The sequence below is a fragment of the Geotrypetes seraphini genome, chromosome 4 (genome assembly GCF_902459505.1).
Source record: "Geotrypetes seraphini chromosome 4, aGeoSer1.1, whole genome shotgun sequence".
NCBI lineage: Eukaryota > Metazoa > Chordata > Amphibia > Gymnophiona > Dermophiidae > Geotrypetes > Geotrypetes seraphini.
The window spans coordinates 49,178,165-49,203,858 of NC_047087.1; the positions used below are offsets into that span (position 1 = coordinate 49,178,165).

The 25,694-nt window shown below is 43.3% G+C and overlaps 1 protein-coding gene across 1 annotated transcript in view; it reads right to left on the reverse strand.

Annotated features, from left to right (window-relative positions):
* The window catches only part of DNAJA2 (DnaJ heat shock protein family (Hsp40) member A2), a 91,590-nt gene that overhangs the window by 36,357 nt on the left and 29,539 nt on the right, over nt 1–25,694 (reverse strand). Inside the window, exons 4-5 of the mRNA XM_033940633.1 lie at nt 11,747–11,827; nt 10,726–10,859 (exon numbers count right to left, since the gene is read on the reverse strand). Of these exons, the coding sequence (XP_033796524.1) occupies nt 10,726–10,859; nt 11,747–11,827 (215 nt within the window). The remainder of the gene's footprint in view (nt 1–10,725; nt 10,860–11,746; nt 11,828–25,694) is intronic.

Below are 25,694 nucleotides of genomic sequence, written 5' to 3' on the forward strand. Positions count from 1 at the left end.
TTGAGGAGCACTCAGTCAGTTATCAATACAAGAGAGTTGACTAGATTACGAAAGACAGAATGTGCATTACTGCTTGACAAAGTATTGTCTGAATGAAGACTGGCTCGGGCAGTAGGTTAAGTAATTGCGTGCAACTTGCCAGAGAAGCAGCTGTTACGTTTAGCTGATGAAGCTAACTTGTGAAGTTAGGGGGCTATTCCATCTCTGCTGGTGTTAAAGAAAGACCAACAGCTGAGTAGACTTTCTAATGGATTCCTTTTAAGATAAGAGAACTCTTTGCAGTTATGTGGAGGGACTTCTCACACTGATGCTTATATAGTTTAGGTTAAAACGCCTGAAGCACTCCATTCACATGAAAAGGTATGCTCACTTCCGATAGGAAATCAAGGATGAAATTAAGCATAAAGGTTTATAAGTGACTAAGGCTTAAAGTTCACAGACTCTTCTAGACATAATTAACTGCTACAAGAAAGAGTGTTTTCCAGGATAGATTTTCGACAGACAAGGATTCTATAGGCTCAAATGATAGCTTAATTAGAGATGTTAAGGATGACAAATAGGTTTCTGTACTGGTGGAAAATCTTTGCCACTGCAGCCCCCCCTCACCCCCTCTTAAAGGCTTGGCTTGGGCAACAATTGACTCGGGAGTCACCGCCAAGGGCTACCTCCTTAAGCCCAACCATCATTCTATGGAGTACCACCTTCTCCTTCTGAGTACCAGAAAATCTGTAGGCTCCACCAGGGCCTGCAATCCAGCCTCTGGGTAAAATTTAATGGAGGAAAAAAAAAGACCATTAGTTGCTTAGAGGTGCTGTCTTCTCTCATCTCTGAGTCCACCCTCTGCATGCTCAGATCTTTGCACTAGTTAAGCTCTAAGAGAGCTGTACTATCCCCAGTGCTGTCCCAACACCACCACCCACTTATGCGTTAGATTCAATCCTGCATGTTGATAAAGAATGTGACATCCAGATGAACTAAATGTCAAATCCATTATTCCTAAAATCCAAGAGTACAATAAAGAGGTAGACTATGCTAGAAATTCTGCTCATTCTTTTTATGAAATCAACAAATTTTCTTCCATCTATTAAAATTAATTTGAATTTCAACCTCGATGTATTTATGAAACTTTCCCTCCCTTGTTATCCTTTGTATCAACTCCCTCATCACCCAGTCGTCTTTGTCTAGTTTACTTGCCCCCACCTTTTTTTATGATTATTATTATTTTTTACCCCTTTAATTATTTTAAAGTGTTAATTTTAGCAAATCGACCAGATACTTGTTGATGGCCGGTCTATCAAATTATAAATAAACTTGGAAACTAGAAACTAAGCCAAAAAAGAGCAATGGCTGCTTTTCACCCAAGTCTTTTTTAGCATTCCCTTTGTGAGAAATTCCCTAACCCCTATTTGTCCTGTTTGTCTGTTTTAACTAGACTGTAAGCTCTACTGAGCAGGGATTGTCTCTTATGGGATAGAAAATGAATTAAATAAATAAATTACATGTTTAATGTACAGCAGTGTGTACCTCTAGCATATTACAGAAATAAGTAGTAGTAAACTTGTTGTATTATATACAGCTTTTGCACTAGTGCACTTTCTGTCAGTCCAGAGTTTCTGAAATAAACTGTGAAGTTTAAATAGTCTGTATTATGAATGAATTACACAGTCCCTTTAGTATCAAACAGTATTAAATAGTAGTTTTAATGAAAATTATTGAAGAAATAAAATTTATACTTAATGTTAGAAAAAAAAGGTAGGGAGGATGGGTTCTAGCCAGTGATGTGAATGTGAGTAAGAGAAAAGAAATGTCTTTCTCTTTGAAAGAACCCTGAATGGGTGAAAATCTAATACAGTGGTACCTTGGATTACGAGCATAATTCGTTCCAAGAGCATGCTCGTAATCCAAAATGCTCGTTTATCAAAGCGAGTTTCCCCATAGGAAATAATGGAAACTCGCTTTGATACGTTCCCCCCCCCCGAGAACCAGCATTGCTTCCCCCGAAGGCCGGCACCCTCCCCCCTGTGATCCGGCACCCCCTCCCCCCCCCACCGCTTCTTACCGTCTTCTGAGCCTGGGCACCGGCATGTCCTGTGGGTTGGTGCCGGTGCCTGAAGATCTGCCTCCTCTTCTTGCTGGGCCTTGAGCATCTGCGCAGAGAGAATGTGAACTCGCAGGCCTTGAGCATGCGCAGATGCTCAAGGCACAGCAAGAAGAGGAGGCAGATCTTCAGGCACTGACACCAACCCACAGGATATGCGGGTGCCGGTGCCCAGGCCCAGAAGACGGTAAGAAGCAGTGGGGGGGGGGGGGTGCCCGATCGCAGAGGGAGGGTGCCGGATCATGGGGGGGAGGGTGCCAGATCGCGGGGGGGGGGGGGGCGCTCGTAAATCGAGCCACGCTCGGTTTCCGAGGCGCCGATTTTGCGAATGTTTTGCTCATCTTGCAAAACACTTGCAAATCGGTGCACTCGTAAACCGAGGTACCACTGTACTCAATATTCTGAGAGAAAAAGAGAAAAGAAATTATATCCAGTATCATTTTGGTTTATTTGGTGATTCTATATATTGTATATACAGCATTCACCATATTCTCAACCACAAGAAGCCTGAGAAAGATGTGGCCAGTACTACACTGAGGATCTGACAAACAAACCAAAGGCAATACTACTCACTAGTGCTGCCCGATTCGATTCGAATTGATCCAATTAAAAAAAAAAAATTGGCCTCCCGATTCAATGACCGACCCTTCCCCCCGTGCCTTCCTAAAGCAGGAGTGGCAGCGCTGCCATTCCTGCTTGAGGGGGGAGGTTCAGTCAGAAAGGCCTGCATGTTACCCCAGCTTCCCCACTCTTACCTTAAGCCAGCAATCTCAAACTCGTGGCCTGTAGGCTGCATGCGGCCTGTCAGGTACTATTTTGTGGCCCACGGTCCGGACGAGATGATCAAGTTTCTGGCCGACTCCCTTGCTTCAGTCGTTTTTCCGTTCAAAGCCACTCCTGTTAGCGCACAGTTTTACTTTTGTTTTTGCAGAAGTTCATCTATCTTTCATTTTTAATATACTGTTTTTAACGTTTCAATTCTCACACACGTTGCTGCTTAAATTAATTGCATTAACCATGCATTGACAAACCTTTATAGTATTATTTCTATTTTGGGCTAACGCCATATTCACAACCTCTGTTTTTTTATCTGCCCACAGCGTGGCAGCTCCTCATTGTGTTCAGAGGTATTTCTTTTACAGTTATCCATGGTCCCTCAGCACTTTTGTAGCAGTACTTTTAGCTTTCATTATGCTCTTGTTTTTCAGTTTCTTTGTGTTTTTGGTTCTCCTTAATATAAGTGGTTCTCTGTTCATCTGTTTTTCCTTCAAATGCGTATGCAGAGCAGTATGATTACTCATGCTTTCAGACTGGTTCTTTTGGTTTTCTTTTTTCACGGCATTTGATTTCTTTTTCTACTCTTTTTTTTTCTACTTTTACTGGGCACCTCAGCTAGCTCTATGCATCACTTCATGCATTCTCTTTGCACCTCTGTTGATTTATGGATTCATTCAATATATATACTTTTAATTAATAACATTTGATTTTTAATTGATGCATTTTATGGCTTTCAAACCTATATGCTTATGATGGTTTTCAATTTACTTTTAATTGACCTCATGTATGTCCTTTAATTATGATGATCTCTGTGTATTAATTTTATCAATATTACACTTATGATGGTCTTTTATGCATTATTTTATGAATTTGCATGTCTTTTAGTATTATGGTTCCTTTTATTTGCATATGCTTTTAATTTATGCTCTCATTTTAATTATGTTTTATTTTATTATGTCATGATTCTATACATGTTTATATTTTTTATGTTTTTATCAGTCTCTCCTGATGAAAGTGTTCTGATCACACCGAAACTTAGCCTTTATTCCTAGTTATAATCCCAACTAGGATCTATCTATAAATAAACATTTACCCACTGGTTTGATAAACGTCTACCTTGCTTTTTATTAAAGAAATGACAATTTGCATGAGGTATAGTTTATAAATCTTTTCTTTAACAGTTAAAAGAAAGATTTATAAACTATAAAGAGTTTTACCTCATGCAAAGTTGTCATTTCTTTAATAAGACATTAACTATTTTTTCTGAGCCCTCCAAGTATCTACAAATCCAAAATGCGGCCCTGCAAAGGATTTGAGACCGCTGCCTTAAGCTAATACGGCAGCCAGGATCGCCAGTGCTGTAGTGATCCTTGCAGCTGCCCATCGTCCTCAGCGGCACATTCTCTCTGCTACGGTTCCGCCCCTCCTGACTTCGGGGTCAGTATCGCAGCAGAGGAAACGTGCCACTGAGGACAACGGCAGCTGCAGGGATCACTATAGCACTGGCGATCCTGCAGGCTGCCATATTAGCTTAAGGTAAAAGCGGAGAAGCTGGGGGAACATGCAGGCCTTCGCGAACGGGTGGGGGAGGGGGGGGCAGTATAACACATTTGCTATACTTGCATGTTGAAGATTGAGAGATGCCTGCCAGGCCTGTGTAGAGGGAAGAGGAAAGAAAGAGTAAGAGAGGGGAGGGGAGATGCCAGACCTGGGGTGATGTGAAGGGAAGAGAGAGACCAAACCAAAAAGAGGGGGAGGAAAGCAGAGGAGAGGTGCTGGATTAATGGAGAGAGGGAGAGAGAAATGCAAGACTACAAGAGGGACAGATACTGCTCCAAAGTAGGTGGACAGGGTGCAGGATGGCAGGATAAAACTTGTACCTGGGGAAGGGGATACAGAGGTAAGGAAGAGAGAAAGAAGAAGCTGGATATGGGGAGAGACATGAAACAGAGATAAGATGCTGGGCATGGAGGGAGCATAGGAACAGGGATACAAGGGGGACACTACTGGAGAGGAGAATAGGGACAAGGACACCGAAGAGAGATGCTGGATGAAAGGGTAGTTGAGAAAAGGAGAGATGGTGGATCTGTGGATGGTGGGGTCCATTGCTGCAGCTGTAGGGAAATGGAGATGAAAAAAAGGAAAGATGCCAGACCTCTGGGGGAGGAAAGGGAAACAGAAGGGGAGGACAGAGATGGAAGATGGATGGTTAGCACAGAGAAAGAAGAAAGAAGGAGAGCCTGAGACCAATATGATTTGAAAAATGACCAGACAACAAAAGGTAGGAAAAATAATTTTATTTTCTGTTTTGTGATTACAATAAGTCAGATTTGAAATGTGTATCCTTCCAGAACTGGTGTTAAGAACACGAACGTGAGCTAGGATTTAACAGCGAGAAGAAAAGTATTTTTTGTTTATTTTGTTCACACAACAGGACCAGTGTGGGTAGGAGAGGGCAAAGGGGGTGAAGAGGCTATAAAATAAACCCATCAGGATATTTGGAAAAAACCACCCAATTGGGCAAGAAAATCGAACTGAATCGAAAAATCGATTCAATAGGCTGAATCGAATCGAATTTTTTTTCTGAATCGGGCAGCACTACTACACACCACCTGTGAATAATCTGTGATTGCAGCTGGTCATGAAGGAGTAAAGAGGTAGCAGGAAGGATAAGTGGAGATAGGATAAATACCCTTCCTGACATTACATCCTCACTTTTTTTTTTGTATTACATTGTGGGAATGGTCAGTGGTACAAAACACATTGTAATCATTGTTATACTGCCCACTTTTATTACTTTAGATTACTTGAACAGAAAACCTCTTTCAATTGAAGAAAAAGCAAAAGATTTCAAAGTTCAAGAAGCATGACTCACATACAGAACCAACAGGAACACAGATCAACCATCTGTGAATCCCAGAGCATCTTCCACAACTTATTTTAATCCTGCTCTAGGGTAACCAAATAAGAACAGAATATAGTTCAAATTGATTTAGAGAATAAAATTATTAATGTATATGATGCAATATGCTTTTTAATTTTAGAAGTACAGCAAGCTGCCCAAATTCTGCTATGGTTGAGAACTCCGTTGTGAACAGGGAGCCAAATAGTGAAGAAGCTTAAATGGAAATAAGGTTTACATAAAATGTTAAAGAGACAAAAAAAGGGATTTAAAAGAAGTTTTTACAGGATATAAAACCATCAGGCTCCATCAATTCCTAAGCATTCAAACACTGACATGCAATAAAACACTAATTTTATGTAGTTTTGAAGCAGGCCTATTAAGGCTGCCAGTTGGATCCAGATTGATAGGATTGATACAGTTCTGACTTGTAGTTCCATTTTCTCCATTACATTCTCTAAGAAAAGAAAGACTACAAGTCCCTGCATGCAACAGAGTAAGCCCAGGACTGTATCAACCCTGTCCCGTGAATCTGGATCCAGTTGACAGCCTTACATTAAAAAGCATCAACAACAATGTATACTGTTCACTATTTTCTAGTATTGTAGACAATTTCTTTGTTAAAAATTTTGGCTGGAACAAACAGGGCCTTAGTTTGCTGGTTCAACTTTATTTAAAAAAGCACTGTTATTTAATTGTAACAGGTGTTATCCGTGGACATCAGGTAGATATTCTCACATGTGGGTAACGTCATCTACGGAACCCAGTACGGACGGTGTAAACGTGTACTGTCAAACTTTTCACAAGTGCCAAGACTGCCCATACCGCACATGCACCAGTGCCTTCCTGCCCAACATCAGCTCGCGGGACCATCAGTTCAGTAAAAAAGCTAAGAAACCAATTAGATGAATTGGGAGGGTTGTGAGAATATCTGCCTGCTATCCTTGGATAACACCCGTTACAGTAGTATATGTCTTAATCCCCAACTGTGCTTTATCCTAGGACAAGCAGACTGTATATTCTCACATGTGGAACTCCCTAGCTGGAAATAAAAGGGTTGGAGGGTAGTTGGCTTTTAAGTAGATAATAAATTTTATAGACTTGCTTAGCCAAATTGACTATCTCATCAGGAATGATTCTCCAGACTGTAGTGCGATGAAGGTATGAACTGAGGACCAAGTGGCTGCAATACAGATTTCTTTTTTAACATGAATATTTTTAATATGATACTTTTCTTAACATGAACTTTAACATGAATTTTTTCAAATAAAGGATGACAATTTTTTTAACATAACATGAATTAGATAACATGAACTATTAGTTTATATGTTTTTATCTTTATGGTATACTCTTACACATGTTTTCTTTTACTTTAGCTTCATACCCTCCATTCATATATATCTACCTACTCTACACCACTTTTTACCATTTGACAAATGACCTTAATAATAATAATAACATTAATCTTCATATACTGCCATAGTCAGATGACTTCTAGGCGGTTCACATTGAAGAGAGCTGGACAATCAGCGAATTACAAAATGCAAATAGAAGGCTATTTTTATGTTCTTATGACTGTACAGTGCTGTGTATATCTAGTAGTGCTATAGAAATAACAGTGGTAGTAGTAAACTACCCCTACCACATTCATCCCCCCAGCAGCAACCACATACTGTAGTTCTAAAAGATATTTTTCAATGAGCACATAATTCATTTAAAACCCATGGCACTAAAGGTATTAGCTATTCAACCCAGGTGCAAAGAACTGCAAAAAAGAGAGAGAGACCTGAAGGCTGAGCACAAGGTTTCTTAACTCTGGGGCTTTAGCCTGCATCTTGAACATATTTGTCTGCAGTTTTCTTTTGTTTGCTCTCACTGTACTACAGACCCTGTTAGATCTTTTTGTTGTTTGCTTCAATAGGAGTATAACATATAAGAGCTATTGAAGTCACCATAGCCCTAACTATATGCTGACACAACCTTCTAGTGTCAGTGCAGCCTGAGCATAGCAAAAGGTAACAGTCCATGAGCCACGTAGACATAGTTATCTTGGTGACAGGGAGTCCAAGTCTGTTTGGATCAAATGAGAGGAACAGTTGAGTAGAATTTCCTATGAGGTTTGGTTCTATCCAAGTAGTAAGCAAGAGCACACTTACAGTTCAATATGTGGAATGCAGCTTCACCTAGGTGAAAATGTGGTCTTGGAAAGGAGGCAGGAAAAACTATAGACTGGTTCAAATGAAAATCCAAGATAACCTTAGAAAAGGATTTCAGATGTGTACGGAGAACCACCCTATTGTAGTAGAATGTTGTACATGGTGGATCCTAGACAAGTGCTTGCAAGTCACTGACTCAGCATGCTGAAGTGATGTAGATTAAGAATAATACTTTCCACATGGATGTTTGAGATATGAAGACACCATTAACTCAGGGTGGCTTCATCAGGGCTGATAGTATAATATTAAGATTCCAAGCAACTGGAGAAGGTTTGATTGATGGTTTGGTATGAAACAGGCCCTTCATGAATCTGTAGATTAAAAGGATTGACAGATAGCAGCTTTTTATCCAGAGCTGTATGAAAAGCGCTTATAGTACTAAGATGAACTCTGACTGAAGTGGTTTTTAGACCAGAATTGGAGAGATGTAGAAGATAGTCCAGGACTGAAAGGAGAAGACATGTGTCTGGATGTAACAAGCGCTGGTTACACCAGAGTGTGAATCTAATCCATGAAGTGGTAACAACATTGTGTGGAAGGTTTCCTGGAAGCTTCAATTATGGTTGATACCAGTACAGACAGTGTAAGTGTATTTACTCATTGGGAGAGAGAAACTATGCTCTGAGAGTCAATGAACGAAGACTGAGATGGACACAGAATTGAAGAAGGAACCCATGGTTGTCACGGCTACCAAAGTACTATGAGGATCATGGTAGCTTGAAGTTTGAATAAAGTTTTCTCTTTTAATGAAACTGGAGGAAAAGTTTATAGAAACTTGTTCCAGTCTAAAAGGAAAGCATCTGACTCCAGGTGATTGGGAGTATATATTCCGGAACAGAAAAGAGGAGGCTTATGATTATGGGGCGAAGCAGAGATCTAGCTCGGGAATCTTCCAGTTTGAAAATATTTGACATGACTATTTGTGAGGTTGTAGGAATCTGCTGAGCTTGTCTGCTAGAATGATTTTGTTTTCCTGCTAGGTAAACAGCTTTGAGGAATGTTATGAAGGATCACCCAGGACCAGATCTATATGGCTTCTTGACAAAGGAGGCGAAATTCCATCCTTCTGTTTGTTCATGTAGTACATGGCTACTTGGTTGTCTTTTCAGGCGAGTACTACTTAACTGAGAAGGCGATCTTGAAAAGGTTTGGAGAGCATTGTGGATTGCTTGTAATTCAAGGAGATCGATGTGGAGAGATTTTTCTTGAGGATTCCAGTTGCTTTGAGTATGGAGGTGAGTACCTCACCTGAATAAGGAAGCATTCGTTCAATATTTTCTGATGAGGCGAGGGGTGGAAGAGTAGACCTCTGGATAGATTGGTTGGTTTTAACCACCACTGAAGGGATTGATGAAGTGATGACGTTAACTGCAGTCTCTGGGAGAGTGGGTGTAAGGCCTTGAGATCATTGGGTCGAGAATTCCCACTGAGGTTTCTGAGATGTACATGTACACCTAACTCTTTAATCTCTCCACTGTAGTTCCTCTCTCATCCTTCTTCCTGTAAACCGTGCCGAGCTCCGCATTCGTGGAGATGGTGCGGTATATAAACCCAAGGTTTAGTTTAGTTTAGAATGGAGTTACATGAACCGTTGATACCATGTGACCTAGAATACACATCATTTGGTGTGCGGTGATATGTTGGAATGAATACTTTCTGGCAAATATGAGTCAGAGTGTCGAGTCTCTGTTGTGGTAAAAATGCCTGAGCTCGAGAAATGGGCATCGACATAGCAAATGAGGTTCAACGTGGATAAGTGCAAAGTGATGCATGTCGGTAACAAAACTCTCATCACGAATACAGGATGTCCGGCGCAGTACTTGGAGAGACCTCCCAGGGAAGGGACTTGGGAGTTCTGATCGACAAGTCCATGAAGCCATCTGCACAATGCGCTGTGGCGGCAAAAAGGGCAAACAGAATGCTAGGAATGATCAAAAAGGGGACGGAGAAGGTTATCATGTCGCTGTACCGGACCATGGTGCACTCTCACCTGGAGTACTGCGTCCAGCACTGGTCGCCGTACATGAAGGACACAGTACTACTCAAAAGGGTCCAGAGAAGAGTGACTAAAATGGTTAAGGGGATGGAGGAGTCGCTGTATAGTAAGAGACTGGAGAAGCTGGGCCTCTTCTCCCTTGAAAAGAGGAGACTGCGAGGGGACATGATCAAAGCATTCAAAATATTGAAGGAAATAGACTTAGTAGAGAAAGACAGACTGTTCACCCTCTCCAAAGTAGGGAGAACGAGAGGACACACTATAAAGTTGAAAGGGGATAGATTCTGTACAAATGTAAGGAAATTCTTCTTCACCCAGAGTGGTAGATAACTGGAACGCTCTTCCAGAGTCTGTTGTAGGGGAAAATACCCTCCAGGGTTTCAAGACAAAGTTGGACAAGTTCATGCTAAACTGGTGAGACTGGACTCGTTTGGAACACTGGTCTTGACCTAGGGGCTGTCGCGGGAGTGGACTGCTGGGCAGGATGGACCACTGGTCTGACCCAGAAGTGGCAATTCTTTTGTTCTTATGTGAGAATATACTGCCCTGCCTGCTTGTCCTAGGATAATGGTCATTACAAAATATTAATTTGATTTGATGTGCTTGTTGGAAATTTCAATTCTGCAGCAAAATAGAAGGCTGTGCTGCTTTAAATTCAGCTGCCCATCAACTGAAAGCAAGCATTACCTCCCTTTGACATGAAGCTGTTTTAAAAGTGACTAGTTTTTCCACTTACCCTCTCCATTGCAGTCCGGGCACACAGATTGCATTTGCTGTACCATTCCAGGAGCCAACTGTCTGATCATGATTCGCACCCCTCGACCCCGGCACACAGTACACTTCTGAACAGCTCCAGCCTTACCACCCTGGCTAAAATTCAGATATATTGTTAATATGCGCTATCCACAGCCAAAGGCTAAGTATCACAAGCAAATCCAACATAGCTGGGGCCATCCATTCCCTCCCTCCCCAACAAAAACAAAAGGTTTAACATCTGAAATTCATCCCAGAAAAGGTATACCTTATATACTCAAATATAAACAGAGATTTCTGAGTCAAAAAAATGGACAGACATGGGCAATTCCGGTCCTCGAGGGCTGGAATTCAATCGGGTTTTCAGGATTTCCCCAATGAATATGCATGAAATCTATTTGCATGCACTGCTTTCAATGCATATTCATTGGGGAAATCCTGAAAACCCGATTGGATTCCGGCCCTCAAGGACCAGAGTTGCCCACCTCTGATCTAGGAGCATCTAGTAAAAACATGCTGGTATACAGTAGGAAGATGGTGAAAGATGCTGACCACTATTGGAAAACAGCATGTTCAGCTTGATGGACCTTAAATGCCATGCAAGGTCAAACAAATATTAATGGATAGTAACCAAAGAGATGCTAACCCTGAACCCTACTAGGACTGGCCTAGTGATTAGAGCAGCTGCCTCAGCACTTTGAGATTGTGAATTTGATTCCCACTGCAGCTCCTTGTGACTCTGGGCAAGTCACTTAACACTTCATTGCCCCATGTAAACCATACAGAAAAGGCGGTATATCAAGTCCTATCCCCCTTTAATACAAGTCAAAAGTTCCAGAAACTTCCTTTTCCATTCTCATGGCTACAGTTAGTAAATTATTGCCACATATTTCTAGAACTCACTGGAATACTTTTTAAGACTAAAATCAGTTACTGAAAAAGTGGAAATAAAACCATTGATAGAAAAATGATGTGTGCTAATAAGGTACCATACACATACATACCCATTACAAGTGCTACAAAGAACATTCTTGCTAAGCTGTAGTTTGGTTGTCCTGCCATTATATAAATCTTCTAAAGATACTCTGTAAAAAAAAATATAAATATATTTTTAAGTTTTTCATTTATGTCCCCATGCCATGTAAAAAGCATTCAGCCCACATACAAAATCTATACACATGTCAAATTAACAGAAATCAGTAAGAGTTAAATCCACACGGAGACAAATGTAAAACAAACAAGTTACTGTGGACAACATAAAAAAGGGGGGGAGGACATGTGAGAGAAGGAAGATAGATGAGAAGGGGTGAAATGTTGATATAGCACAGTTACTTACCGTAACAGGTGTTATCCAGGGACAGCAGGCAGATATTCTTGACTGATGGGTGACGGCACCAACGGAGCCCCGGTACGGACAATTTTAGAGTGATTGCACTCTAAGAACTTGGAAAGTTCTAGTAGGCCGCACCGCGCACGCGCGAGTGCCTTCCCGCCCGACAGAGGCACGCGGTCCCCAGTTAGGATAAGCCAGCTAAGAAGCCAACCTGGGGAGGTGGGTGGGACGCAAGAATATCTGCCTGCTGTTCCTGGATAACACCTGTTACGGTAAGTAACTGTGCTTTATCTCAGGACAAGCAGGCAGCATATTCTTGACTGATGGGTGACCTCTAAGCTAACAAAAAGAGGGATGGAGGGAAGGTTGGCCATTAGGAAAACAAATTTTGCAAAACAGATTGGCCGAAGTGTCCATCCCGTCTGGAGAATGCATCCAGACAATAATGAGATTTAAAAGTATGAACTGAGGACCAAGTAGCAGCCTTGCAGATTTCCTCAATCGGTGTGGAACGGAGGAAAGCTACAGATGCTGACATAGCTCTAACCCTGTGGGCCGTGACAGAACCTTCCAGTGTCAGTCCGGTCTGAGCATAACAGAATGAAATGCACGCTGCAAGCCAATTAGACAACGTACGTTTAGAAACAGGACGTCCCAATTTATTCGGATCAAAGGACAGAAAGAGTTGGGGAGCTGATCTGTGGGGCTTAGTACGCTCTAAATAGTAAGCTAGAGCCCTCTTACAGTCCAAAGTATGTAGAGCCTGTTCTCCAGAATGAGAGTGAGGTTTCGGAAAGAAGACAGGCAGAACAATGGATTGGTTGAGATGGAATTCAGAGACAACCTTAGGGAGAATCTTTGGATGTGTACGCAGAACCACCTTGTCATGATGAAAGACTGTAAAAGGTGGATCCGCAACTAGTGCATTTAGCTCACTGACCTTCCTGGCAGAGGTTAGAGCAATAAGGAAGACCACTTTCCACGTGAGAAACTTGAAAGGAGTCGTAGCCAAAGGTTCAAACGGAGGCTTCATTAAGGCGGAGAGAACCACATTGAGATCCCAGACTACAGGGGGTGCTTTAAGAGGTGGTTTCACATTGAAAAGACCCCGCATGAACCTGGAAACCAAGGGATGAGCTGAAAGGAGTTTCCCATGAACTGGCTCATGAAAAGCAGCAATAGCACTGAGGTGGACTCTGATGGAAGTAGATTTGAGACCAGAGTCAGACAAAGAAAGAAGGTAATCCAACAAAGTCTCCACTGCAAGGGACGTAGGATTATGATGATGAAGAAGACACCAGGAAGAAAATCTTGTCCACTTCTGATGATAACATTGCAGAGTTGCAGGTTTCCTGGAGGCATCCAGAATAGAACGAACGGGCTGAGACAACAAAGTATCATTCGGAGTCAGCCCGAGAGATACCAAGCTGTCAGGTGCAGAGACTGTAGGTTGGGATGCAGAAGGGTCTCCTGATGCTGTGTAAGAAGAGAAGGAAACAATGGAAGAAGAATAGGCTCCCTGGAACTGAGTTGAAGTAGAAGGGAGAACCAATGTTGTCTGGGCCATCGTGGAGCGATGAGAATCATGGTGGCCTGTTCCCTCTTGAGCTTGAACAAGGTTCGTAACATGAGAGGTAGTGGAGGGAAAGCATACAGGAACAGATTGGACCAATCCAGGAGAAATGCATCCGCTGTCAGACGGTGAGGAGAGTAGAGTCTGGAGCAGAAGAGGGGCAGCTGGTGATTGTGAGGAGCTGCAAAGAGGTCTATCTGAGGAGTGCCCCACTGAGCGAAGATAGACTGTAGAGTTAAAGGATCGAGAGTCCACTCGTGAGGCTGGAGAATTCTGCTGAGTTTGTCCGCCAAGGAATTCTGCTCTCCCTGAATGTAGATCGCCTTCAGGAAGAGTTGGTGATCTGTGGCCCAAGCCCAAATCTTCTGGGCTTCCTGACACAAGAGGCGAGAGCCTGTCCCACCCTGCTTGTTGATGTAGTACATTGCAACTTGATTGTCTGTGCACAGCAGGAGGACTTGAGGAAAGAGAAGATGTTGGAAGGCCTTGAGGGCATAAAACATCGCTCTGAGTTCCAGGAAATTGATGTGATGCTTCATTTCTTGGGCTGTCCAAAGACCTTGAATTCGTTCAAATGAGCTCCCCAGGAATTCGTTCAAATGAGCTCCCCAGGCGTAAGGGGAAGCGTCGGTGGTGATGATAAGTTGATGAGGAGGTAGATGGAACAGAAGACCTCTGGAGAGATTTGAGGATATCAACCACCATTGTAGAGACTGACGAAGAGACAATGTCACAGATATGTGTCGTGAGCAGGGATCCGACGCTTGGGACCACTGGGTAGCTAGGGTCCATTGAGGAGTGCGCAGGTGAAGACGTGCGAAGGGTGTGACATGCACTGTGGAGGCCATGTGACCCAAGAGTATCATCATTTGCTTGGCAGAGATGGAACGTTGTGGAAGCACCTGCTGACATAGAGACTGAAGAGTGTGAAGACGGTTGGACGGCAGGAACGCTCTCATGAGGACTGTGTCCAACACCGCTCCAATGAATTGAAGTCTCTGAGTGGGGATGAGATGAGATTTGGGTAGATTGATCTCGAACCCCAGAAGTTGTAGAAACAGGATGGTTTGGTTGGTGGCCAGAAGTACTGTCTGAGATGAATTGTCCTTGATTAACCAATCGTCCAGGTAAGGAAAGACTTGAAGGTGGTGAGAGCATAGAAAGGCAGCCACCACAATCAGACATTTGGTGAACACTCTTGGAGAGGAGGCAAGACCGAAGGGCAGCACCTTGTATTGGTAATGACAATGATGGATCATGAAGCGGAGGTACTGTCTGGAGGCCAGATTGACCGGTATGTGAGTATATGCCTCTTTGAGATCGAGGGAGCATAGCCAGTCGCCCTGAGTGAGAAGAGGGTAAAGAGTGGCCAGAGAAAGCATTCTGAATTTCTCTTTGACCAAGCATTTGTTGAGATCACGAAGATCTAGGATGGGTCTGAGATCTCCTGTTTTTTTGGGGACTAGAAAATAACGAGAGTAGAATCCCTGTCCCTGCTGATCTAGAGGAACCTCCTCTATGGCGTTCAGGAGGGATTGAACCTCTTGAAGAAGGAGGGAAGACTGAGAAGTGTTCAAAGCAGACTCTTTTGGTAGACCGTGGGCAGGAAGAGTCTGAAAGTTGAGAGAGTAGCCGTGGTGGATGATGTTGAGGACCCACTGATCCGAGGTGATGGTTTCCCAACGGCTTATGAAATGAGTAAGACGTCCTCCTATGGGCAGCAGAAGATGAGTAGATGGTGGGATACTGGCTATGTCCTGGAGAATCAAGTCAAAAGGGTTGTGAGGATTTTTGTGGAGGAGGAGGCTTCACTTGCTGTTGCTGCTGAGCTGGTCTAGCGTTTTGCCTCTGTTGTTGCCTCTGACGCCTGGGTTGTTGAGGAGCCGGTGGCAGAGGACGAGCCACAAATCGACGTTGGTAGGCCGATTGCTGGCGGAAGGGCCTGGTGGGTGGGGTCTTCTTTTTTGTTTTGAGGAGAGTATCCCACCTAGTCTCATGAGCCGAGAGCTTTTGGGTAGTGGAGTCCATGGATTCCCCAAACAGCTCATCTCCCAGGCAAGGTGCATTAGCCAGTTGATCTTGATGATTGACATCAAGTTCTGAAACTCTGAGCCAAGCCAGTCGACGCATGGCCACTGACATAGCCGTGGCTCTAGAGGTCAGCTCAAAGGTGTCATAGATCGACCTGACCATGAACTTACGAAGTTGTAAGAGCGATGAAGAAGTTTGGCGAAAGGCAGATCTTTTTCGGTCAGGGAGGTATTTTTCAAAGGTGGACAAATTCTGAATGAGATGCTTAAGGTAGAATGAAAAGTGGAAAGCATAATTCCCTGATCTATTAGCCAGCATCGCATTCTGATATAACCTTTTGCCAAACTTATCCATGGCCTTACCTTCTCTGCCAGGAGGGACAGAGGCGTATACACTAGCTCCCGTGGATTTCTTTAAAGTGGGCTCCACCAAAAGAGATTCATGAGGAAGCTGTGGTTTGTCAAAGCCCGGAATAGGTATGACCTTATATAAGGAGTCCAGTTTGCGGGGAGCTCCTGGGACAGTCAAAGGTGTCTCCAAATTTTTGTAGAAAGTCTCTCGTAGTATATCATGGAGAGGCAATTTCAGAAATTCCCTTGGAGGCTGGTCAAAATCCAACGCATCGAGGAATGCTTTGGATTTTTTGGATTCAGCCTCCAAGGGAATAGAGAGGGAGTCACACATCTCTTTAAGAAAAGAGGTGAAAGAGGTTGCATCAGGCTTAGAGGATGGATCTAAAAGAGAAGGATCCTCATCCCCCGATGAACACTCCCCCTCAGAAAGAAGAGGCTCCTCTGAGTCACCCCACAGATCAGGGTCCCTTACTTGAAAGCTGCGGTCCCGGGATTCCGGTGTGGAGGGTTCTAGGTGTCAAGTTTTGCGAATCGACTTACCCGACCTCTGGGAAACGGTACCGGGAGATGTGATAGGCTGTGTCGGTGCTGAAGTTTGCACAGCCTGGTGTAAAGACCTAGGTTCCGGCGCTAATGTCGGCATGGATACTGATGAAGCCGAATGCACAGGTACTGACAGAGTGGATGCCGATAAAAGAGGCTGTTCCACTGCCGGTACCGGTGGCTCAGACCGGACCGGGACTGGAAGGCTCGGTTGCAAAAGAGCAGGAAGGAGCTGCTGTAACTGCTCCTTGAGCTGAGCCTGCAGGACGGCAGCAATTCGCTCATCCAGGGAAGGCACCGGTACCGCCTTTTTCTTCTGCGGTACCTTCGGTGCCGCTCTACACTCCGAAGAGGAACCCGAGGTCGAGGGGCTGACCTCAATCGGAGCGGAGCGCTTCCGCGGGCGCCTCGAGGTCGGCAGGACTGGGCTCGCTGCTACTGAGACCGGAGGACGCTCCAGCGGGGAAGGCTTCTTAGCCGGCTTACCTGAGGGATGCGACGCCGGCGCGGTATCGTGCGGTGTCGATGAGGTAGGTGCCGACTGGGTCGGTGCCGAAGTCGGAGCTGGTACCGCCGAATCCGACATATCGGTACCAAATAATAATCGCTGCTGGATCTGGCGGTTTTTTAAGGTTCTCTTTTTAAGAGTGGCACAGCGGGTGCAGGTGGACGCTCGATGGTCAGGACCCAGGCACTGTAAACACCAGTTGTACGGGTCAGTGAGAGAAATGGGCCTCGCGCACCGCTGGCACTTCTTAAATCCGGGTTGGGGGGGCATGAACGTAAAGACGGCTTCTGCCAAATCGAAGGCCGAGGCCTCGATGGTGGCAGCAGGCCCCGCCGGGGCGAACCCGAAAAAAGAAGAAAAAAAGAAAAGTTTTTTTTTTTTTTTTTTAGAGAAAATAAGAAAAAGAAAAAAGAGGAAATATATATATTTCCAAAACGGTTTACGCGAGCGGGAAGGCGAAAAGAGAAAAAAGGTTTCAACAGCCGTTGAAAATGCGTCTTCTTAGCTCCGCGGAAACTAAGAAACTGGGGACCGCGCGCCTCTGTCGGGCGGGAAGGCACTCGCGCGTGCGCGGTGCGGCCTACTAGAACTTTCCAAGTTCTTAGAGTGCAATCACTCTAAAATTGTCCGTACCGGGGCTCTGTCGGTGCCGTCACCCATCAGTCAAGAATATGCTGCCTGCTTGTCCTGGGATAACATACCATACAATGAGTGGAGAGGAATTGTTAAAAAAAGATTAATAGATTAAACCTTCAACAACAATGAACACTTCCTTAGTTCAAAACAGCAAAAATAGAGTAAAGCTGTTTAATGTAGCATAACATTTTGTGGCACTGTTGATGGACATACATATTAAAGGTGGTGAAACTTAGTTATATCTATTAATTTAATTTAGTCCAGTCACACCTTTCTGAACGTAAGATTTCCAGTGACATCAAATGACATAGGCTTGTGCTCTTCTGACACTCTCCAGTACATCACAGCCAATGTAGTGTTAAATGTGCTATAACACACACTCACACAAAATGTGGAAAACAGATTGTTCTAATCACCAATAAATGAAATAGAGAAATGATATCTTTTCACATGAATAAATCACTCATCAAATTTTTCTTCTTCAATTAATTTGTAGTGTACAAATAAATTTAAGATATATCATTGTCATTTGACATCTTCAAACCATTCATGATAACTATAGCCAAGGGGGTAAAGAAACCTCAAGTGCTTACAGCAGTAAGATTTATAGAACTCGTCGAAATACAAACTGCCCAATCTTACTGCCCCCCACCCAGAGGCAGGCAGGCAGGCAGGGCCACTCCCTTACCTTAACTCCTCCGGCGGTCCAGTGCTGTAGGGCAGGAGCTTTCAGCCTCCTGCCCTTCCCTCCTGCTTTCTCCCGAGCGGCACCAGCAGTCAGAGCAGCAAGAAGGCAGGTGCGAGCTTTTCACTTCCTGCCTTGTATTGCACCGCTCTGTGAATGGCTGCCCCAGTTCTAGCATCCCCATCAAAAGATCTTCCAGGCCCTGGACAGTGGTAGACTGAGGCTGCACCTAGAGGCTGAGCCCTCATATGCAGTTTCTGAAGCGCAGCCCACCTTCGCCTTGGAAGGACAGCTTTCCTGAAAGGCTTTCCACATGAAATTAATGAATTCAGGTGAAAAAAAATACCAGGTAGCATTGTCACCCAAAGATAACTAATTTGTGCCTCTTGGGCTCTGCAGCTTCCACGCTCTTTCATGCAGGACAGTCGCCAATTTCAGAACTGTGAACCATTCAATTTCATTGCGACTAGAAATTTCTATCCGATGCCTGCTCCCAAGCCTCTCTTTTCAGAATAATTCCCCCTTTCACCAAAAAATTCCCAGTTCTTAATCTAAAGCCTTCTTGCCTTCTGTATGACCTCATCCACACACAAATGGGTCTCAGCCTGCCTCTAGAGTCCTTCACATAGAATTAGGAGCATTTTTAAGAATGAACGCCAGAGCCTCCAGAGTAGCAAATTCTAACCTAAAATCCTCAGTTTGGTTTTTAGAACAAACTCCCTGTATTTTTCTATGTCACTGGTGTCAACATACCACAACAGCCAGTACCTCCCTAGTATTCTCTTAAATATGATCTAGGTGACTCATGAAACATGCCTTGTTCCTACCAGCCATTCAGCTCTCTAACAGACTTCACAAAAAATCATGTTGTACCATCTATGAAAATGACCTAAGTATTTATTAAGAAAACATTACAAATTGTTCCAAAGCAATTAACACTAGAGCAGCTTCTAAATATCTGTTTCACAAAAATCCTACAGCTCAGAATTTCTCTGTTAAAATGATTTGGGTTTTTCCTTTTTGTTGGTTGGGGAACCTTTAAAATCTATTTCTGGAAAATAGTCATCTACACCTATTTAACATTTACTTAAAAAAAAAAAAAAAATCCACAACTAGTTTTCAATGAAGCGCTCACAGCCCTATAGATTTTTTGCACACTGTCATCGACTGTAGCAGAAGCTGAAATAAGTTTCATCAAAAATTGCTCATTTTCTACTGCTTTGTTGATGAACTTGCAAAAAAAAAAAAAAAAAAAAGACATAATTCACAATTTTGTAAATCAAAAAGGACAATATAAAGCTTTAACTGAATTAAATCTAGTTAGAGAATGCTTCCAGTCTTGATGGTGCATTACACCATTAGGACCAAAAAAAAAAAAAAAAAGTCAGTCAGCAACAAAAATTCACAACAGAAAGAATTTATTTTATGATTTATAAGCTTTTATATATATATGTGGGATAAAAATGCAGAAGTTTGTACTGGGCCCACAGAAATGATGCCCTGGGTTCCAGAAGAGGTCCGTTTCCCCCACCAGAAAGAGGTGAGGAAGATAAAAATGAGCAGACCATTGGAGGACTTCCAGATTTTTTTGCAACAAAGTGCTGTGGTCACATTAGTGCTTTTCGATCCAGTCCTCGAGGCAAACCCAGCCAGTCATGTTTCAGCATATCTAGGATGAATACACATGAAAAAGGTTTACATGGACTGCCTCCTTAGTATGCAAATCTCTCATGCATGTTCACTGTAGATATCCAGAAAACCCAACTGGCTAGATTTGTCCAAGAATTGTTCCAACTGAACTATATGCTTAAGAGAACCAGTAGAAAATGCTGGACCAAGCCCAAATGAAAGTTGCCAGAATAATTTAGACATAAATTAAACCTAATTAACAGTTTAAATATACAATTAATATATAGGTCACTTATTTATACTAAGCAGGTGACAGTGACAACCTAGTATTTCAACCAAATTATCCTGCATTTTTCCTATTCATTTATCATCAGTGAGCAAGAATCTTGCATGCAATTGATTAGAGTGACACCTATTTAGAGCACCATCACACCAGCCACAATTAGTGAAAATATGTATGTGCAGGTTTGGCCAGTTTTGGCCTTAAATGATATTCATTGTTGATGCGTCATATATGTTATATGTAATTTGATTTGATATATAAGTATGTAATTTGTTATAGTGTGTCCTTGTAGTGTTTTGTACGACAAATGTAAATGTTTTATTTTGTATGTTAATATGTAACTCGCCCTGGATAAGGGCGGACCAATAAACAAACAAAGCCCTAGCTTATCTTTAATATGTTACATACAAAAAATAACATAGGCCCAGGGCCAACCTTTAAATTCTCAAATGACTGCGTAGTAAATACACAATACTTGGGGCTAGATTCACTAAGCCCACCGATCAAGTTCCGACCACTTAGTGACCCCTTTGCAATCCAATTTCTCTTCGATCTGATTCACTAGCCTTTGTCCCGATCATCCTCCGACCCACGCATGCAAATGAGGGGGAATGGCATTCAAAAGAAGGCAGGCAGCAATTCACTAAAAAAAAAATAAAAAATGAGGGACACCGACTGGGCTGACTGATCCAAAAATAAGCAACTAAAGGACCAGTCCCCTTTTATTGCCCAAACCCAGTAGACACCACTTAAGTTTCAACATAAAAGACACCCCTAAACTTCCATATATTTAGTGCCTATCATCAACATAAGATTGTTAAATTTTTGAACAGAACCACCAAATATGGTAATAAGAACCTTTTTCAGTACCACACATTAGAAGCTAATTGAGAAAACAGCTCTTTTAGTTTATCAGGCACATAATACCATCTGGTAACAATTATATCTATATATGCATTTTTCTTCAATAGCACACATATTGAACCGCCATAAACACTGGTCTTCTATTTACCCATACTCAATTCTCCACTCAGATCACATTCCCACCGTGAAAAAAAAACATTATACTCTTGAACACATGTCCCTAAAGACACCAGTAAAGGATGGAAATCTGCCCCTTTAGTTTCCCCAATGCCATCCACAAATGAAGAATATAATTTTTTTAAATAAAGCGTACCAATATTTATAATGTTTTTGAATGAATATGAGTTTGGAAATCATGAAACAATTCAATAACAAATGCTCTCTAGTAAACATAAAATAGCTTCAGATTAAATAGAAGTGTCATCTTCATCAAGGGCACTGTCCTTTACATACAGATGGGTAATACGCACTCCTACCAGCAGATGGAGACTGATAACCACTAGGCTTTGACTTAACCTATAAGATGGCTGTGCAATCCCCTGGAAACCAGTCACCGAAGAGCCAAGCATATGCGTCTCCAAGGAAAAGAACAGTCGAATAACTCATCAAAAAAAACCAACAAAACCTCAAGGCACTTGAGCTGCTGCTGCCTAACAACCCTCCATAGGGTCTCCCCAACTGCATAAGTGACCACTTGATGTGATCCATACAGAAACAAAGTAGGAGAGCAGCATTGTAACTCATATAGCCAAATTATCATTCAACCTCTCTATTTTTTTTGGTTTTGAACTCTGGCCTAAGAACCAATCCCTTGCAGTTTAGAGCAAACTGAGGTACAGAAGAAAAATACAAGCAGTAGAGACAAAGAACGGGTGGGCTTTATGCCAGTCTAGAAGTACTAAAGGAAAGCAAATTAGCAGGCAAGACCTTGTTTCTCTTTCCATAGTGTCCCTCTAGACTAGCACAGATGGACAGTACCAACGCAGTGTCCATTAAGGTTAGGATCCCTGCAAACCTGCCTCCAAAACACAGGCCCTAAAGGAAGCATCCCGACAGGGGTAAATATCCAGCCTCTAAAGAGGAGTAAAAGAATGAAGCGAAGACCAAATTGACACCTTACAGATGTCCTGAGACAAAACCAAGGAATGCTCGGCTCAAAAAGCTGCCTGAGCTCTGGTAAAATGAACACTTAAAAATGAAGGAACCACCTTGCCCCATAACAAACAAGTTGACGCCACCATCTCCTTAATCCACCAAGCAATAGTACCCCTGGATTCTGCCTCACCTTTATGAAGACTCCCCCTATTAAAATAAACAGAATCATGCACAAGTCAGTGTTAAACTGAAATAGTCAGCTTACAAAGGTACTCACTCCAAAAGGAGCTGCTGCTTCTGCACCTGAAGATTATGAGATCACATCCCAGTGCTACTCCTGGTGACCCTGGGCAAGTCATTCAATCCTCCAGGGATCACCACTTTCAATGTCAGCTTTGAATGTCAAAGCCACAAAAAAGTAGTGTGAGAAATGAAATAAGAAATAACTTTATGATATAATAATAGGAGTGAATTACTAATATATTTTGCAAATCAATAAATAATGTTAATTATGGCAGAGTGTAATAATATATATATAAACAGTAGGAGAACATTGGTACTAATAACTTTTTGCTGAGATGTGAAAAAACCCCCACAACAACCAGTAAAGGAGGGGGGATGAGACATTTCTGAGAACACAATGCCCTATATATATATATATATATCTAATATAATAAAACGCTAGACGCGCATGCGCACTCAGATCTGCGTGATCTGAAATCCCTGTTCCGTGAGATGTATATCCGTGGCTTTGCAGACGTGCGCATGCGCAAGTCCAGAGCTTTACTGCTTCCCAGCCGCATTGTTTGCCAGCTGCAACCGTTGCACTCCCTACTCTCCAGATCGCAGTGTACTGGGAGCTAGGGAGAAAGCAAGGGCTCAGTCTTCGTCGTCGTCTTCGCCCCTCCCCCCCAATCCCCGTTGAGCCTCCCACCCGATTTTCTCTTCTCACGGTCTGGCCGGCTACCTTAGTCCCTTGCCGCCACCGCCGCCACCACCCCCTTCCCTTCCCTTCCCGCAGTCGACAAACCTCTTGGCTCGAGCAGCGGACGCAGCACTGTAAATACGCTGCTTCGCAGCCTCTACTGCCCCGATGTGCTCTTCCGTGTCTCTGATGACGTCATCAGAGACACGGAAGAGCAAATCAGGGCAGTAGAGGCCGCGAAGCAGCGTATTTACAGTGCTGCGTCCGCTGCTCGAGCCAAGAGGTTTGTCGACCGCGGAAAGGGAAGGGGGTGGCGGCGGTGGCAAGGGACTAGGGGAGCTGGCCAGGCCGCGAGAAGAGAAAATTGGGTGGGCCACGAAGAGACAGGGAGGAACTGGGAAGAAGGAAGAGGAAGAGGGAAAGGGGCCTGCTTTGGGGGAGGGATGTGCTTGGAGGCACACAGCTTTGCTTGGGGGGAGACAGAAGGGGGGCCACGGAGAGACAGGGAGGAGCTGGAGCTGGAGAAGGAAAGGGGCCTGCTTTGGGGAAGGGCTGTGCTTGGAGGCAGACAGCTTTGCTTGGGGGAGAGACAGAAGGGGGAGCCACAGAGAGATAGGGAGGAACTGGAGAGGGAAAGGGGCCTGCTTTGGGGGAGGGATGTGCTTGGAGGCAGACAGCTTTGCTTGGGGGGGGGGAGACAGAAGGGGGGCCACGGAGACACAGTCAGGGAGGAACTGGAGGGGCAGAGGGAAAGGGATCTGCTTTGGGGGAGGGGTGTGTTGGGAGGTAGATAGCTTTGCTTGGAGGGGAGACAAAATGGGGGGCCACGGAGAGACAGTCAGGGAGGAATTGGAGGGGTAGAGGGAAAGGGGTCTGCTTTGGGGGGAGGGGTGAGCTGGGAGGCAGACAGCTTTGCTTGGGAGGAGAGACAGAAGGGGGACCATGGAGACACTGTCAGGGAGGAATTGGAGGGGTAGAGGGAAAGGGGGCTGCTTCGGGGGGAGGGGTGTGCTGGGAGGCAGATCATTTTGCATAAGGGGGAAGACAGAAGGGGGGCTACGGAGAGACAGTTAGGGAGGAACTGGAGGAGGAGAGGGAAAGGGGGCTGCTTTCTAGCACCCGTTAATGTAACGGGCTTAAAGACTAGTGTATATATATATATATATATATATATATATATATATATATATATATATATATATATATATATATATATAAATATAAAAAACTTAATAGCAAATATGTAAAACTAAAAAAGCTGAAAACTTATCTTTTTGTTTTGTTGCTCATATCGGGAGGGGACCTATAATTTCAACATGTTTTGCTGACAGGCTGTATCAAGAAAAGTCCCCCTTTATCATTTCATTCTGCACCATCCCGATCTGATAGCTTCTTCTAAAACAAGATCTGTTTTTCTGTGTTTGTAAGGACCTCATATGCAAAACTTATTTCTTTAAACTACAACTCTGGTCTAACAACCAACCCCTCACAGTTTAGACCAGGGGTCTCAAAGTCCCTCCTTGAGGGCCACAATCCAGTCGGGTTTTCAAGATTTCCCCAATGAATATGCATGAGATCTATGTGCATGCATTGCTTTCAATGCATATTCATTGGGGGAATCCTGAAAACCTGACTGGATTGCGGCCCTCAAGGAGGGACTTTGAAATCCCTAGTTTAGACCAACCCCAGGTATAGAAGAGAAAATACAACTTTTCCATAAAACAAAAATCAATAGGGAATTCGTACCCCCCAAGAAGAAACCAAAATCTCAGGAAATTGCACATAATTCTTTTAAAAAATATATAAATAAATAAGTCTCTATTTAGTCATCAACTTTCCTCCATTCCATTCATAATAGCTAGGGAACGCTCTTCCAGAGGCTGTTATAGGGGAAGGCACCCTCCAGAGATTTGAAAAAAGGTTAGATAAGTTCCTGCTGAACTAGAACGTACGCAGGTAAGGCTAGACTCAAATAGGGCACTGGTCTTTGACCTAAGAGCTTCCCCATGAGTGGACTGCTGGGCACAATGGACCATTGGTCTGACCCAACAACGGCAAATCTTATGTTCTTATTTCTTACCATCTACCATTTGCTGAGACAGAGAACAGAATGGCTTCCAGGGGACTGCACAGCCCAATTATAGATTAAGTCCAAGCTCAGTGGTTCTCATTCTCAGTCTGATGGTAGGAGTGCATAATACCCCATCTGTGCCAGTCTAGAGGAATGTTGTCATTAAACCTATCAAAGTAATAATTACTATAAATAATTACAAGTTATTTTTAGAGTAAGAATGAAAAGAGGTGAGGAAAAGCTATTTGAAATTTGGGGAAAAAAATAAAGTCAAAAGAAAACCAATACATTTAAGAAAAAAACAAGCAAATAGATGTAGATCTATTCCTCATTGAACTGGGTGCCACAGGCCTGATTGAAAACACATTTCCAAGTACACGTTGATAAACTGCCTATGTTTTACATCTTATGAATTCCAGAAGG